Source organism: Rhea pennata, chromosome 6 (genome assembly GCF_028389875.1).
Source record: "Rhea pennata isolate bPtePen1 chromosome 6, bPtePen1.pri, whole genome shotgun sequence".
NCBI lineage: Eukaryota > Metazoa > Chordata > Aves > Rheiformes > Rheidae > Rhea > Rhea pennata.
In genome coordinates this window covers 25319498-25337071 of record NC_084668.1, presented here as the reverse complement: position 1 = coordinate 25337071, position 17574 = coordinate 25319498, and the positions used below count along the sequence as shown (strand labels likewise).

Genomic DNA, 17574 nt, shown 5'->3' with positions numbered 1-17574 from the left:
TACATGCTACTGTGAATCCTGATGAAGAACTGAAGAGTCTTAACCTTTTTATGTCACACTTTAAGACTTCCATTTTTATTACAAGTTAATGGACAATTTCTCAAACCTGACTGTACACTCCCCAGTATAACAAGGCATTTATTTCAAAGCATTTATTTCCATTTTGCTGATCTCAGACACACAGCATTCATACCTTTCAGAACACAAGATTCTTCAACATAGATTACATCTGCAAACAAGCCTGATGCAGATCAAGAATTGCTGGGTGACATACACTTTCATACTTGCCTAAAACTTAAGGCTTTCCTTCATGTTAAAAGGCTGCTAAAGGAAAGCCTAGAAGGAAATAAGGGTTAAACAAGTGTTTTACTAAACACTACAAATCTTACCCAGTCAGAAACCTCCAATTGAAGAGGATGTGCAAGACATTCCCCATTTTGTCAATCAGCAGCTTCTCATTCAACCTGAAAATTAAAGAAATTACTCTTACCTTGTTAAAAAATCTCCCACTACTCTTTTTAATTCATGAAAAATTTTAAAGGCAAACCTTACCTATGCTCATTGCCCTTCCTTTCAGGTCTAAATGCTAGACCTATTGATTTTGAGTCAACTCAAGTAGCTATCACTCAAGGAGGTTCCAAGAGGTGAAGAACTCTTGCTAGACTTTCTTCGATATTTCAGCTGTGATAAGCAGATTTAACTAGCTTTGGAAAGCTGCTCACTATCAGCACAGTATATTATGCCTTCACTTTTCTGGAGTTGAAGCTGTTGCTCCTGCTGCCTTGTCATTCTTTAATTATGCTGACTTCTCCATACTCAATAGGCTGCTGAAGTCCTGTCTTATGAGTCTCCTTAGCAAAGTATGGATCAAAGAAGTACATCCTAGATTCTTTAAAGCTGGTTAATCACTGTCCTTATAGCTTACACTTTTCCATATCACAAACAACAGCTAAGCTATCCCACCCACCTACAAAGCAGTCACTTACAGACTCCATCTCTTAAAAGGCTGCATACAGATCTTGTTCATAAAGTTTATTATGACACTATTTTTCAAAGTTAACAGTTGTCACAGTACAGCTACAAGAGGCCCTGTTAAAAAGAACACTGTCAATACATTCTAAGAAATTTAGAAATATCAGATCAATTTTCAGAAGGGACATCAAACCCATCCTCCAGTTGTCCCTGCAATCAGATGCAGGCCCCAGTTGCAAGTCTACACTTCTCCTAAGTGTAGTAATGTACAAAGCAAGTCAGTAAATAGGTAGCTCACTCCCTAGTGAGATGTGTTTTCAAGTTCTGAATGTGTTTTCAAACTCCAAAGGGGTTGTTTAAAAAAATGCCTTTATTGAAATACAGCCTCCCCCCACCAAGCCCAACTTAATAAGTATGTACAACAACAAAAGCGTTCACTAAATCACCAATTCTTGCTTTTAAGTTAGATATTTTTAAAACTCCACACAAAAGAATAATCAGACTTTTGTAATCCAGTTCGGAGTCTACCAGTCTTGAAAGAGGTTCCTTGTTTTAGTATACTGCAGTCTAAATACACTCCAATAACAGTGTTTAAATAACATTGTTTAATTTTTTCAACAACACACTCATTTTCTGCTTCTTAAAATTATAATTCATTATTAATATGACTGATTATGACTTGAGCCATTTCATACATCTTTGCAGATTCATTCCTACACTGGAATTGCATTTACCTTATACTGCACATTGACCCAGAAGTGAAACAGGTGAGAATAATTCCAATACTGTATACTGTCAAGCGTCTGAGCATTTCTTCTATTGACTGTGACCCTACTCTTCTGAGTCTAAATTGACAGAAAGCACTGTCCTGGCAATAGCTGAGAGAAGAGTCAGATCAGCTGAGAAAAGGACAAATGGCAGTGCCTTAATTTGGAAGTCAGAAGTGAGAATTGAGTACAATTTCTAGCCATATGTGCTGATAAGATTTGCTACTCCAGTGTATCAAATCAAATTGTAACACACTATCATTTTACCTATGGAAACTTAAGACTGTACAATGTTTTGTTCTATATTGTGGGAAGTGCTTCTCATTAGTAAAATACAAACTAAGTTGTGGGTGTTTTTCTGATCTTCAAGCTCTTATCTGAGCTTACATACTCACAAGGGAAAAAGCTTAAGAACTATACTACTTTGCCCATCATGAATGGGCTTTTGGAACGCATTACCTGGGACTGTCAGTGATTACACCTGTGCTACCCTTGGCTCCCAGTCAGAAGAATGTGTCCAGAAAATTGCCTAGGGTGCATGCAAGAAAGTATATAGCCATTAAGTTATTTTGGAACATACCTATTACTCTCACTATGACGCCTCTTTTAATTGGAACAGTGCAATCTGGTGTAAGGGAGAGGGAAATGGGGAAAAACGAAGGGGAAGGAGATTGAAATTCCAAGCCGCCCTCCCCACGGTGTAGCTTTATTTGACAGAATCATTGTATATCCCAAGGCAACAGGCACTTGATTCCCCCCCCCAACCTCCCCCCTTAACTTCTCAGGAATTACAATAAATAAAAAGATAAAAAACAAGTTTCTTTTTTTCTTCACCCAAAACTTGAGCAACTGCAGTTATCTCTTACACATCTCAAATGAGACTGGAGACAGCTTGAATGTGGCTAAAGTTGGTCTTGTTAAAATATTTATCATGCCTTATTTTCTTGAAGCGCTAGTACTAATACAGAACTACAAATTAAAAAAATATGCACAAACCAAAAGTAATTTGAAATTTTCATTTGAAGGTAAATCTTAGTTCTATAATTCACAAACACTAATTTGAGTAACTCAATCCTAGTTATACATCTAAACAAACTATAATGCAACATACAGATGTTTTCCCTCTGTATGCCTATGTAACTCATGTCAATGACAGTTACATATATACACTGAGACTAGACCCCTTAAGACTGCAAATCAATAGGTGTTTCTATTGTTAACTTTAAATTAATACAAAATAGTAATTGAGAAATGCATTAATCCTCTCTATTAACTAACAAGGAAACACCCTAATCTACATTTTATTTCTGTTATAGAATTCTCTGTACTAAATGTGGAAAAACTGAACTACACAAATATTGAAAAGTTAAAAATTCCTTAATTTGTTTATTCCTGGTACCACTACCACAATTTACAGGGCAATATACCTGATGTAATGGGAAAATAAAAAGAAAAGAAAGACAAAGCTACAACAGATAAAGACCTCAGGAATGTACATCTAATCGACACTACATTGCATTAATCATTAGCTGCACTTTTTGCAAACTGTGGCTATGACAGTCCTGAACAAGAAGGGTTTCCTGTTTAAGCTGCAGTAACTTTTCTGACTATGGATCATCGTTCCTTCTGTGGCAGATTTTACAGTTCCTCTAATGCATTTGGGACGACTGTCTCAAAGTAACCTGCAGCTTTCCTGACAACTCCTCGCTCTCTCTCCTGCTAAGAACTGTAGCCTGTTGAATACAGGATAAGAAAATTATTACTCTCAGTGAACAGTTGTACATCATTCATCATCATTATAAATATGCATTACACCTACCCTTTTTGGTAGCATTTTTAGAATCTTCTACCACCATAGCCCCCACTTCCACTTCCAGATCCATAACCACCTACAAAAAAAGTATGTATTTTGAAATATATGAATAAGACAGTTTAACCAAGAGAATTTTCAATATAAAATGTATTTACCACCATAGGGACTGCCTGAACTTCTGCCACCAAAGCTTCCACCACCTTTCATGGGACCATAGTTAGATTGTTGCTGTCCACTGTAATTGCCAAAATCATTGTAATTTCCACTGCCACCGTAATTACCTGAAACAAATGCAGATTCATAAACCCACTTGTGTTCAATACTTAGGACATGAAGCTTGTCAGCTTAGGGATTCAACACTAATTCCAACAGCTGTTTAAAACAACCTAAAATAGAAATGCAAACATTCTGCATGCTACTTCTACTCACAGTACACCAATGAGGGAAAACCCTTAGCATTTAAGATTAGAAACAATTCACTGAAGGTGAAAAATAGCAGACAATATTAGAAAACTTAAACCAACTGGAATAGGCAATCTGAAGTTAACACAGTAGGCCATATTTAATGATTGCCTCTAAAATCAGTAAAGCACCTAAGTTGCACTGTCATTCTTCCACTGCTGAGTGCTTTGCACGTATGATGACAATGTAAGCCACAAACCAAACACACAATTTATTTGCTCTGAAAAGTAACAGAATTGTAATAAATAATATTTTATGTATTTATATATATGAATGTATTAGTATTCAACAGATTTTGCAACAGATTAACTCCCCAAACCTGTACTAGTCCTTGCAAATTCTTACTACTCCTTCCCCAACCATTGTAATAAAGACTCCAATCTGTTTTTTCAACTGTGGGATACTTTGATCAGAAACATCATGCCCATCATAGCAGGCCTCCACAGAAGTTGCTCTAAATTTAAGAATTAACTGTGCAATTCAGAATATTCTTTAGGAAAATACAACACTAACGAAGAATAGGAACACTGCTGAACTGGTTACTCAACACGACACAGCTAGCAATATTTTGATTAGCCATTAAAATGGAAGATATTAATCTTTTATCAAGGATTTATTCTAGTTAATGCCGTAAAATAGTTATTACCATAATGCAGTGTTCTATTAGTCTAACTAATTGGTGTTCAAGAATTGAGAGTTGAGCCATTTCACTGCCCTACAATAAAGGATTTTTACCAGCACAGTTATGTTGGGGAATGAAACTACCATCATCCATGACTGACACGTATCTTTAGCAGCAAATTTCTGTAACTCAGTCCTGGCCTTTATTCCAATACATTACATTACATTGCATCATCTACAGTGGGAAATGTGAACAATGGTCACTAGCATTCTAAGTGACTTCCTTTTTATCTGTAGACCATACATACAAGCCTCGTACAGCAAAAAAGGATAGCCGCCTTAAAAATATGCAGAGGTTACCTAATTCTTTAGAGAGTAAGTGTTAGAAGTTTAATGTGAGTTTAGTCAGATATAGTCTGGTCACAGCAAAAAACCCTGCTTTTATAAATGTAATTTGAGTCACTCATCTCATAGGAAAACACTAAAAGAGAGAGAGAGAGAGAGAGAGAGAGAGAGAGAGAGAGAGAGAGAGCGAGCATGCGAGCTTGCACAAACTTGAATCACCAAGGCAAAGAATCTAGACAGCATAAAGTGATAGCTGACAGCAACAGAGCCCTTCAAATTGTGAAAACCTTATAAATAGAAACCTACACGATAACTTCACATACAAGTCTGAACTGGGCTGGGTAGAGTCAGAGGATCCTTTTCTCTTGCTATTAGTAAAGTTTTTTCCCTTTTCTCCTACTCTACCTCCAAACAGCTGCTGCTTCTTTAAAGATATGTTTCAGGCAAAACAATTCTGTATAGGTTAAGCAAAGCTTATCCAGATTGGAGAGAACTTTCCTTACATTATATTATCTTCTCTGTTAAGACCTAGCTATACAAGTCCTCTTACATATTATTGTACCTCAGGCATGAGGTACAACTGAGGCCTGATCATATATAGAGAGAAAAAAAGGGAGGGGGGTGTGTGGCTAACTAGAATTGACATCTTACCACCACCAAAATTTCCTCCTTCATTGTAGCCATCATATCCCCCTCCTCCACCTCCATATCCACCACCTGGGTTTCCATATCCTGGTCCTCCACCACCACCATAACCTCCTCTGCTGCCATAGCCAGGACCACCTCCATAGTTGCCACCTTCAAAAAAGAGAAGAGTCAAACTAAGCACATCAAAGTTACATACTGGTAAGATAAAGCCCATCTTTAAAAACAGTAAAAGAATTATAATTTATCTGAATTATCTAGTCCAAATAGAAAACATTTGTCTGTGTAATACTAAATTTCATTCTCACTCATGCAAACTGCATAGATGTAACACTACAACCACTGCCTGTTAACTGTGTTAACTGTGAGTGGCTTTCTGTTAGTACTACATACCATCCTCTTTACACCTCTAAATCGGAAGTATTTAGTAAGCAAAGCCTTTAAAAAGAATTGTGGTTTACAGTTTTGATCTGGACATACAGCTTTACTTAAACTTGCACCAAAACTACTAGATGATCTTTTAGATAAGCTTTTGGTGATCGGAAAAAAAAATAAAGGACTTAATATTTCAAGGTGCTGACCTGGTCTTAGACATATTTATGGAGTAGTTCTGAATTGGGAAATAGTCCCAGAGAAATTAACATCACTAAGCATGACTGTTTGTAGTATCAGGACACATGTAATTACAGGTTATCTTGCCATTTGTTTCAATGAAAATGCTGCTTCTACAGCTGACTGGCAATTTCCACAGCTTTCTTCCTCAACTTCATTTTGGAGAAGATAATACCACTGTATGAGAAGTCTTTACAGTTAGAGAAGGTTCTGGCATTGTTTAAAGAGATAGCTGGTCACTGCTTTACTTCACAGACTTAATCATCTCAAATGTTATCTAAATCTTCATTCCACTGCTCTCAGTAATGATATATAGCTGCTTCACAACATGAAGCATGACCTCATGCCACAAGGTTACTTAAAGGCTGTATGCGGAGAAAAAATCCCCCCCCAAGCACACTTTTGGGAGTAGGTATAAGGGAAAACAAAACAAAATCAGTAACCTGCAACTCTTGATGCTCAACAAGGTAAAAAACTACCTCCAAAGTAGAGCTGGTTTCCAAGATGGAAATAAGATATAAAGCTAGTTATAAAATTAAGAAAAAAAGGGGGGGAGAGGGGAAGGCAGGAATACACTTACCATCACCAAATCCATTGTATCCGTCACCACCCCCAAAGCTTCCTCTGCTCCCACCACCGCCACCACCACCCCCATAGCCTCCTGGAACACAAAACAGATGAGATTTTTTTCCTGCACACACATCAAGTATTAAAGCTAACAGACAGAGCAAATGAAAAGTCACATTTCAGAGAAACGTTCCAGTCACCTACCTCTTCCACCAAAGTTTCCTCCTCGGCCAAAGTTTCCACCACCACCTCCAAAGTTTCCACGACCCATGAAGTTGCCTGAGCCACCCCCACGACCTAAAAAAAAATTTTTACTTAAGTTACATTAATTGAAAATCAGTGATATAAAATTATCATACATAATTCTAAATTTACCTCTCTGAGAGCTAGCAGTCTGCATCTCCTGCTTTGAGAGTGCTTTTTTCACTTCACAGTTGTGTCCATTTATAGTATGATATTTCTGAACTAGAAATAATTGTAAAATTGAAAAAGTTAGAAAATCAAATCATTACAAACAATACACCATAAAACACTAACAAAATGCTTCTGCAAGGCATGAACATACTTTAAGTATTAAATCTACCCCATTTCTTGCAATAGTCAAGCAGTTGATTTATGAAAACATTACATTCCCTTCACTGCTTTTCTGAGAACTAAAGTTAATTTATCCCCCATGCCACTTCTCATTAAAGAGTTACATACCAACAATTTTATCAACTGTATCATGATCATCAAAAGTTACAAAAGCAAAGCCTCTTTTTTTCCCGCTTTGTCTGTCTTCCATGACTTCTATAGTTTCAATCTTGCCGTATTTTTCAAAGTATTCCCTTAAATTATACTCTTCTGTATCTTCTTTAATTCCACCAACAAATATTTTCTTTACTGTGAGATGTGCTCCAGGCTTTACAGAATCCTGCAATATCAAAAATGATATTCAGTGCTTTACATAACTAGGCACATATTAAGAAACAATAAAGTTAACCGAAACACTAACTTACCTCTCTTGAAACTGCTCTCTTTGGTTCAACCACGCGTCCATCAACCTTATGTGGTCGGGCACTCATTGCAGCATCTACCTCTTCCACACAAGAATAAGTCACAAAGCCAAAGCCTCTGGAACGTTTTGTTTGTGGGTCTCTCATAACCTACAGACACAGAAGAGACACTGCATTTCTATACTGTATTAAGTACCTATATCTTTCCAAAAGCAGAAATATTTGACACCTTACCACACAATCTGTGAGTGTGCCCCATTTTTCAAAGTGCTCTCTCAAGCTATCATCTGTTGTTTCAAAACTCAGACCTCCAATGAATAGCTTTCTCAATTGCTCTGGCTCTTTAGGCTCATGGCCCTAGAAAAGGAAAAAATCAAATATATTTCTGAATACAAGTCACAGTTAAAATTCCACAGAATTACTAAAAATGATCTGTGTACATTCTAAAAGTAGAACATATTTACATGAAAACAAATGACTTTAATAGACAGCAACGTGGCAAGCTTAACACTTAATGAGGTATGGTTTTAATTAAAACAGTTACTAGTTAACAACTTAAGAATGCTCAAATGCAAACAGTAAGAAGAAATTTCAGTGTATTAAATTGTTCTGTTCTCCTCCCCCAAAGTGCTTCCATTTTACGTTTATCTTAATTTCAAGTTGCAAGTTGCTCTGTAGGGACTTGCAAAAAAAAATCACTGCAAGATAAAAGGAAGTTTTAACACTTTATAAAATATAACCATGAGAAACTATCGAAAGCTTAAGAAAACAGTTCAAAATAAAATATCCAAATTGAGGGTCCAGTCTTTTGTAGTATCCAGTTTAAAACATTTACATTAAGAATTAATTCCTTAAAAGTGTAAATTTTGTATTGAGTTAACTTTCTTAGTTGAGAGATCACACAAACAAGAACACAGAAGTATTTATTTGGTTTTCAGTGTTGTAGGAAATATCTCTTAAATGTGAGCCAGTCTGGACTTAAGAAAACAAAACTGTAAGAAGTGGTTAGGAATTTGATCACAAGTGGGGACTAACTACTGGAGTAAGACTAGTATCTTAACAAGTGCAGTTGAAACACATGTCAGTATAATTGAGCTCTTGACAGTATCACCTACACCTGATCAGCCACATTTAAAAATGTGCTAAAGCACCCTTAAATATGGGCTTACTAGTGTCCAAGTGCTTCTGCTGTCTTTCAATGTTAGCTATTTTAGTAGGGCAGGAAATACCCACATGCATTTGACAGAAGTTTGTCAAAAGTCATTTTAACTTTTTCCCATCCCCCAAACAAAGGCAACTTTTATAAATAAGACTTTAATATAGTTGCTTGTTATTGTTTCTGTGCACTTAAACCACTTCATAGCAAAGGCGCTGGCCAGAGCTGCTACATGACTTCAATTCTGCAGCAAGAATGTGCAGTAGGATCCACTGTGGCCTCTGCAGTGAGTTAGTTTGGATTAGAAGCAGTACAAGTTAAGAGAGCTGAACTAGACAGATCAAATCAGTCTTTTACATATAAATCTTTGTATTCGTACAGTTTCACATGCATTTTGCTTCAAATGCACAGGTGAAGTGCTTTAGCCCCTGTCACTGTTTAAATAAAGGGGGGAAGGTCAGTCACAAAAACGTATTGCACATCTGCCATAGAAAGCAATGAAATTTGTGAAGCAAGAAATGGAAAAACAGTTTCTCAACTATACACCAATTTAGGGTTCTTTTACTGCTTTTAGGATCCTTTTATAATGTTCAGATTGCAGTACAACAACATCTAAGATTATGGAGAGCTAGCTGGCAAGAAAATCACAGCTCTTATTTGTACCTTCAAGACTGAGCAAGAGAGCCTCAATATTCTGGGTAACAACTTTCAAATTAAGGCACTGACTTTTTACAGTTTTCTGACACTACTTATGGTTATGGGGTTGTCCATTAGCAATTCAAACCATATCTACCTGGTGAGGGAAAAAACCAACAAAAAACCAAAAATGCAAAAAAGCAAAACAAAACAAAAAACCAGAACTCTTTGGGTCACTCCTGGCAGAAAAGGGTTTTGCTTTTCCTTTACATTTTTATTACATATGCATGAACTGCAGCTCTCATGAAGAAAACCACCTGCTGTTACAACTTGCCAAAGCCAACAGAAATTGCACACTGTGGACACTCTCTTCTGAGGGGAGAAACTATTACCCTCAGAACTTCCCTATGTTATAGGAGCTCTCCACAGATACGAAAGATAACATTTTCTTATGGAAAAAGGTATTTTTTCAGGCATTTTGTTCTTACTGAGGTAAGAGTGCCTAGGGTTTTCAGAGTGTTTCTATCATTAAGAATGCTATTTCTTAGTCCTTCAGCAATGCACTAGCTGTAAGCACTCTTCTGGGCAGCAAGCCCTGCACAACACAGTTCCTTTCCTCCTCCCCCTTGTAACTACTACATAGGCTGCAACAGGATTAGCGAGCTCCCTCCCACTCTGCCGATACCGCGAGCCAGCGCATCATTTCACAGCACTCAGTTTTTGCAGTGTGTTTGGGGAGGGGAAAGCTCAGCCTTCTTGCAGCTACATTACTGTTTCTTTCCATGAGCATTTTAAGGGAGTTCCCAAATATCTTTACACATTCAGAGGAAGTGGGGGCTTTTTCTTCTTCAGCCTCGCCTGCGACTTCCCTCCCTCAAACCAACGCTCTGCAAAGCACCAACCGCCTCCATTTTGTGAGGCGCCTGTCTCCTCCACCCTCAATATGGAGTCGGAGAGGGCGGGGCCACGGCGGAGCGGTACCGCGCGTGCGCAGCAGCAATCCCCTCCCCCCCCCCCCCCGCCACGTCCCGGCGCCGCAGCGGGAGCACGCAGCCAGGCCGGCGGCGCCGGCATTTCCTTCCCTCCGCAACATCCTTTCCCGAAGTAACTGTTCTAACTACAGCCTCTCACGTCCTATCTAAACCCGGAACACTCAGCTCAGTCTACCCGTACCACCTTTTCGGTAGGGGAGAGGGATTCCCCCCAAGTGACTCCTCTTTCCTGTCGAAAAGGTCTCACAGTTTTGGCACAATGGCACCTTTATTTCAAATTAGTCAGAAACCTAATCTTCACATGGCAGGGGCTTTAAATAATCAACGTTTTGAAGTTGCAGTACTCCCATCAAAAGGCACTATCCTCACATTACTCCCCTGTGCTGTATCTCTGAAAAAGCTAACACCAACAAGTTTCCAACAAGTTTCCACAGAATGCCTCTCACTATAACCACAGTTTATCTGCAGCGAAACTGGTGAAGTTAAACTGCCCAATCCCCCTGGCAGTCCAATCTCCAGGCTAGCTCCTGAAACTCAGAAGCTCACAGACAACCAGGGCCTAATAAACTCTCTCTGGGAAACATTTTCTCCAGTAACTTAATAGCCTTTAAGTACCTTCCAGGTAAAGCTACTTTTGTTAACTACAAAAGCTTAGTTTGCAGGCAGCTGAGTAACCAAAGTTATATTGTATCCCAAACCCAAACCTGACTACTAATGCATTCTTTTCAGAAGAATACTTTGATACAAAAAAACTTACACTACAGGATACATGCAGGTTTGTTCAAAACTAAGTATGTACTTGCCCCTTCAGATTACAGGAGTGTACCATCTCCAGAAAAAAAAGATGGCTTAACTAGCAAAATATCCAGCCATGCTGGAAAACAAATGTTAGAAAGGAAACAAATCAGTATAAAGAGACAGAAAATGGCTCAGAGGCTATATAAGCATATTTAACATCCTCTTTGCTGGTCTTAAAATTATGTTCTGAACAGTACCAAGGCTTTCTTTCCCCCTTCCATTTCTGCATCCTACCCCATCCTCCCAGAATAGTCCCAATCTTCACCAGACACCTCATTCAGTCTACACTTCTGCTATAAACAAACAAAAGAAAACAATTATTTTTACTTAGTACAGCCTCATTTTCATCTGCAGTATTAGGCAGTTATTTGTATTAGAAAGAATCTGTCATTATTCCCATTAAAAACAGGATTTTGAAGATCAGAAAAAAAATCAAAGTTCCTGATGATGTTCTGAGTGCAAAAATTCCTTGAAAGTTTGCTACACCTTGTTCCAATCACAAACAATAAGGACATATTTGATCTCTTTCGTTATAACAAAAAAACAGGAAAGTTGAACTTCCCCATTATGCTTAACACTCAAATCCTTAAAATTGTAAGGCTCAAAATTAACCCATCAAATGGAAATATTCAAGTTTTACTACTCTTTTCTTTCTAAAACTACACTTTTTAATGAAAAAAGCAATAGTCTCACCTGTGAGGATCGTCTTCCTTTCCTCTTGTAGTCTTCAACGTCTCTTTCTTCTTTAAGAGCAGCCATTTTGGAAGGGTACTCTGTATCAGCCTTTCTTTTTGATCTAGGAAACCTAGAAAACAGGTTGGATAAGTCAGTACTTACCCCGAATCCTAGGAAACAGGGCCTTCTTTGGCTGGAACAAATGGCTTTACAGGAAAAAATGAGGGAGGAGCAAAATTAAACATTTAAAATATTTAAAAGTGTAAAAATCCTCTGCCTATTTTGCTCAGTTAAGAAGAGCTGCAGAAAGAACATCTGCTGTCTATAGGTCTGTCTATAACTGTTAGAATAACTAGGAACAATCTAAAACTTTAATCTGTAGGAAAAAAATGTTAAATGTTGTTTTACATAATTATCATGAATACAACTGGTAAAGGGCAAGCAAATTCCACTTTTGATACCCAAAATTCAAATCAAATTCTATTTCTCTAGATTTTATGCCTGAAATATTTAATGTTTTACAAATAAAGCTTATTAGCAGCAATCTTATGCATGGCCTACTGTTATCAGCGACCCAGCAGCCTATAAAATTGGAACACTAGAGGCTGCATTAAAAAAATGTACCCTGCACTGAAAAACATTTTCCTTAAAATATCAGCGCAGAAGTTTTGTACTGATTTGGTTCTTGTGACTGTTATCCAACATCTTTTTACATGCCTAACTGCTCACAATAAAGATGTTAACATATTTATGTAACATGTCATTGCAAAACAAAGCAAGTATTTCACAAATAAGGTTATGAGTGAACCCATACATAAGCATTCAAACAAAAAAGATGGTTCCCTTTAATCTTTACTATTTGAAGTTTACTCAGATCATTAAGTTACTTGTCTTGTCTTACTATACTTTAATAGCATCTTCAGCAACAATTCACCATTAGTTTGGATGTTGCTTTAAATTTACTACAGTAGCCAAAGTAGAACTCTTTAATGAAATAACATGCTACTCTAAAACTGCATTTATGTTACATGGAAATTATTGATATTTACAAGATTAGATGCATCTCTAAAATTTTATTCCTGCAAAAACCATATTGGGAAAGGCAGGCAGGTCTCTTAACGACCAACAGTATGTACTGTTCTTCAGAGTGAAAATTATTACTTAAAATAATTTGAAGCTGTATTTCAACATGAAATCAAGATCTTCAAATTAAATCTGGTTGCAAAATCATGAACATTGTGATCAGCCATTTTAAAAGCTTTTATGAAGTAACATTAAGAGTTTTGTTTACCTCTCTACAGAAGTATTAAGCCTGCTCTTCTTGTAATCCTTCAAACTAAACATTAGCCAAAGTAGAGCAGATAGGGCATAGTTTCCTAACACCTCCTGAGCTGTTAGAATTCCTTAAAGCGTGCTGGGGAGGTAGGAAACAGAATACTGACAAGTCAAAAGCTTTTGAAAAGGTAGCTGCATAGCAATAGAAATCTTCAGGAATTGCTAGGAAGAGAAGGTATAAGACTGTTTAGGTATCTACTGAAGACATGAAAAATATGCAGTCCCTCTCTCACACTGTCATCTGCTGCTTTCCCCAGTGGGACTCCATGTTGGCCAGCTCATAGGCATAATCTCTGCTATGATGGCCTCTGAAGACCAGAGGGGCAAAGGAGAATTGTCTCATTGCTGACACGTACTATCCACTAAACGGAACACAGTGCCATTCCTATTTTTTAATCACAGAAATTTAAGACATTTTTATACTGTTTTTTATACTTTATCAACAAAATACTGTATTCAACTTTAAATTAAAACATACAGAACATTTTATTAACTGAGCTTAATTAGCACTGAAACAGCTGTATACTACAACTTAAGCACAAAACTGAAAGTAATCTCAGAACAAATTTGCTAGCTACAGTGAACAGAAAGCTACTGGGGATGCCTCATTACTCAAAGGAATTTATACTACTATATCTCTTAAAGAGGCAACAAGCAAGATAGTAGAGGGGAAATAGACATTCCCAAGATGAAAGTTTACCTGTCCATTCAGAGAATACTATGGAGATGTATTGGTCTTTTTTGTAAATAGCTAAAGTTGGACCTAATGTGCATACAGTATATCGTGCCAAACCTAAGAGTTAAAGCAGCAAAACAATAGATTTTCAGCTCTAAGTGTGTTGGCAGTTTATTCCCAACGCCAACAGGAACGTCTGCTGGGAAAAAAACAAGAAGATATTAGCTTAATAACTTATGTGATGGGTTTCCAAACTTTATTGAAGCATGTTCAAATGCTCTGAAGCCATCATCCCTCCCATTTGTCAAACTATACAACAACCCTGAAGCAACTAAAACAATTGCTTACATGGAAAGTGGAGTTATTTTTAGCTGTTTTGCTAAGGGATCCAGTTTCTTCTCTACTTTTAAGGAAGGAACAGAAGCTAGTATGAGTTGTTGGTTTCTCTGTTCTCAATTCTATGTTTCAGCTTGCAATAAAGGGGCCAAGATATCCAAAGAAAATACTGCATTAATTTTGCTCACTGTGTATTTTTTTTGAACAATTCTAACAACAATTGAGCAAAAAGGGGCTAAGATATCCAAAGAAAATACTGCAATAATTTTGCTCACTGTGTATTTTTTTTTGAACAATTCTAACAACAATTGAGCAAAAAGGGGCTAAGATATCCAAAGAAAATACTGCAATAATTTTGCTCACTGTGTATTTTTTTTTGAACAATTCTAACAACAATTGAGCAAAAAGATCTTAGGTTCTGAAGAAAAGGGAAGAAAAGCAGAAGGGGCTATCCTTACAGTATCTTCCCTCTGGGTAGGATATGGATGACTGCTCTAGTACAAATTTGATCACAATTTCATTTAAGTTAAGGAAACTTTGAACCAAGCTCTGCCCAGGATTGCTTCTTTGTGTTGCCCACCAGAATCATGGCGGGAGGCTACTGAATGTCGTGGCTCTTGTGCATGTAGAGTTGGGGGAGCTGGAAAAGGAGAAATGGAAACGAGAAAGCATCTGAGAAAGCTTTGCGGTAAGCCTTTCCCCCCTTCTCAGTCAGCAAAAGCTCGCTGCACGTGCTAACTCGCCTCGGGAAGGGAGGGTGCGGGGGGGGGGGTGGAAAGGCGGCCTAGGGAGGTGCTGCTACGTGTACTAGTCCTTTCTTCATCGAGGAGCGGGGGACAGCCCTATACAACCATATTGCTTTATAAGTCTCTTCCCAAGAAAACGAGTGGGAGAATACTCCTGGCGCAGTACTCCAGGTGGCTTTTACCGGGGCCGTATGGAGAGAACAGGAACAATGACACTTGTATGTCTGGGATTCATTCCTCCCCCCCACACATCCACACACCCCCGAACACGCGCCGAAGCATTTCGGTCTCCCCCAAAACGGCAGAGGGGGACTCTGATGCCCACAGCCCTGTCCCAAGCCGAGGTCCAGCTCTGCGTTACCCACCCACACGCTGGAGCGCGGCGAAATGGCGGCCGCAGCCACCATGCCCCAGGGGCCGCACGGAGGAGGCGCAGCCGCTCCCGCGCCCTCCCCCTTCCTCCCAGCGACCGCCATTGCAGGCTAATGCGCCATTTCGCAGCGAAAAGGGAAATGAGCCTGGAGCGCGGGAGGAGCCCAACAAAAAGTCAACGGCAGTCGCCGCTCAGCGAAGGCTGCGGGAAGCACGATGAGCGTCACTGTGCCCCCTCCAACCGCCCCAAGCCCCCTCCTTCAGCCCGGGGCGCCCAGCACTCCTCCTTCCCGCCCAGGAGCGCTAGCGGAGAGCTTAAGCATCTCTACTAGTATGGAGGGGGGTGCGGAATGCCGCTTCATCTTCCGTTCCTCCCTTGCCTCAGCTTAGGTTAGCGGGTCCCGCTCCCTCCACGCGGTAGGCAATTACCTCCATTTTGTGACCGGACTCGCCTCCTTCGGTATCAATATGGAGCCGAGAGGAAGAGGAGGGGGAGGGCGGAGGAGGGGTCACGTGACGGGAAGGCGGGCTCCAGGCGCCGCGCGATCGGGCTGGCGGGGGGCGGGGTGTGTGTGTGGGGGGGTAATGGCAGCTGCGCGCGGCGGCGGCTGTTCCCTCTACCCCCCTCCCCCACTGCCCCTCCCCCGCCGCGCAGTGCCGCCCGGCCTGGGCCGCGCTCGGCCGCGGAGCCCCTTCCCCACCCAGAGAAGGGGAAAAAGGAAGGGAGCGGGAACGGCCGAAGAGGGAAGGTGGGAAAGGGGGAGTAGAGGTGAGATAAGATAAGATATAACCGTGCCAGCGCTCAGTTAAGCTTCTTCCCGCCCTCGCCGCTCACACGCCTGCCGCTGGCCTAGCGCACTAACCGCCGCCCGCTGTGGGGGTGGCGGCGCCGGCGCGCAGCCGTTAGTGGTGGCGCACTGGCGGGCGCCGCCTCTCCCCCTGAGCACGTCAGGCCGGCCTTGCGGCCGCCCGCCCCTGCTGCCTTCATCACGCGGCCGGGCCGGGCGCCCAGCCCGTCGAGGGCCGGGCTCCAGCAGCGGCTTGCAGCACGGCGCCGCGGCTGCGTCCGGCCCCGCGCGCCGTTGGGAAAGGGGAGCCAGTGAGACGTTGACCCTGAAGAAAGTTGTTAATTAGACGAGTTCAAATACTTTTATAGGAGACACAAACTTCTTAAAGAAAACGGGGGAAGAGGGACGTGATACAGAGTTCTGCAGGAGAACCGGGGTATGCCCGAGTGGGGCCCAAGACCCTCAAAAGGAAGTTCCTTGCCTCCATGCGTTGGTCTCATCCTAGAGACCCTGTGAAGAGAGTATGAAGAGATGGCTTCCTAGAGATCGTTAAGCACTAGCCCTTTGAAAGTGAGGGAAGTTCGTGTATTTCAGCTTAGGTATCAAAGCAAGTAAAGGCAGTTTGACAAACCTCTATAGCTTCTTAAGCAGAAGCATCACTTGTATCTTGTTTTACTGGTGTTTGTGATCAAAAACTAGCAAATAGAGTTGAAAAAGCAGTTATGTATAATAAATTAAAATACAATAAAGCAAGTTGAATAGTTAAGCACATACATAGCTAACTTTTCCTTATGGGAAAATGACAGAAAAAAAGGCGTAAAAAAACTACCTGTAAAAGTCATCTTTACTCCATAGTCTTGGTTATCTCTATCCTCACTGTACCAACAGCCATTTTACTAGGACCATTTCAGTTGGATGACCTAACTTAGTAGGAGGAATTGTTCTTTTTCCCCTTTAAAAATACTTTTATGGCCGGGGATATTGTTTCACAGAAAGGTTTTTAAATGGGTACCCCCCCATAAGAAATGTTTGATTGAAAGGGTTATCAATCAGTGGGAAGAAGCTTGGCATTTCCTTTCTTTGCTTGTGTCTCTAATCTGTAGTTACCACAAAAAAGTGAGATAATCTCTGAGTTTCTTGTTAGCATCTTCGGTTTACTCCGGTTTGTGCAAAAGTGTCAAAACTTGATTTCTGTAGCTGAAGGGACTTTTCCTAATGTGTGTGTAAATTTCAAATAGGTTTAGAAATGTTGTCACAGCCATTGT

At 40.0% G+C, this 17574-nt stretch overlaps 1 protein-coding gene and 1 long non-coding RNA gene across 4 annotated transcripts in view; one reads left to right on the top strand and one right to left on the bottom strand.

Annotated features, from left to right (window-relative positions):
- Positions 1 to 1324: 1324 nt before the first annotated feature.
- HNRNPA3 (heterogeneous nuclear ribonucleoprotein A3) lies at positions 1325 to 16435 on the bottom strand. Of its 3 annotated transcripts, none has more exons than XM_062578225.1 (13): positions 16313 to 16435; positions 14092 to 14263; positions 12075 to 12186; positions 8034 to 8156; positions 7803 to 7949; positions 7507 to 7717; positions 7180 to 7269; positions 7009 to 7101; positions 6818 to 6928; positions 5632 to 5778; positions 3708 to 3833; positions 3559 to 3628; positions 1325 to 3472 (listed from the first exon to the last, which is right to left on the bottom strand). In XM_062578225.1, exons 2-12 carry the CDS (start codon positions 14097 to 14099, stop codon positions 3576 to 3578), a joined length of 1221 nt encoding a protein of 406 aa, XP_062434209.1. In that variant the 5' UTR covers positions 14100 to 14263; positions 16313 to 16435; the 3' UTR covers positions 1325 to 3472; positions 3559 to 3575. The 3 variants fall into 3 exon arrangements, with proteins under 3 accessions (XP_062434209.1, XP_062434210.1, XP_062434211.1); XM_062578226.1 differs by having other exon boundaries at positions 6818 to 6898; XM_062578227.1 differs by lacking the exon at positions 6818 to 6928 and having other exon boundaries at positions 16313 to 16434.
- LOC134141798 (uncharacterized) overlaps positions 16192 to 17574 on the top strand; it is a 31944-nt gene continuing 30561 nt past the window's right edge. The window contains exon 1 of the long non-coding RNA XR_009958726.1: positions 16192 to 16290. This is a non-coding gene — a long non-coding RNA (uncharacterized LOC134141798). The remainder of the gene's footprint in view (positions 16291 to 17574) is intronic.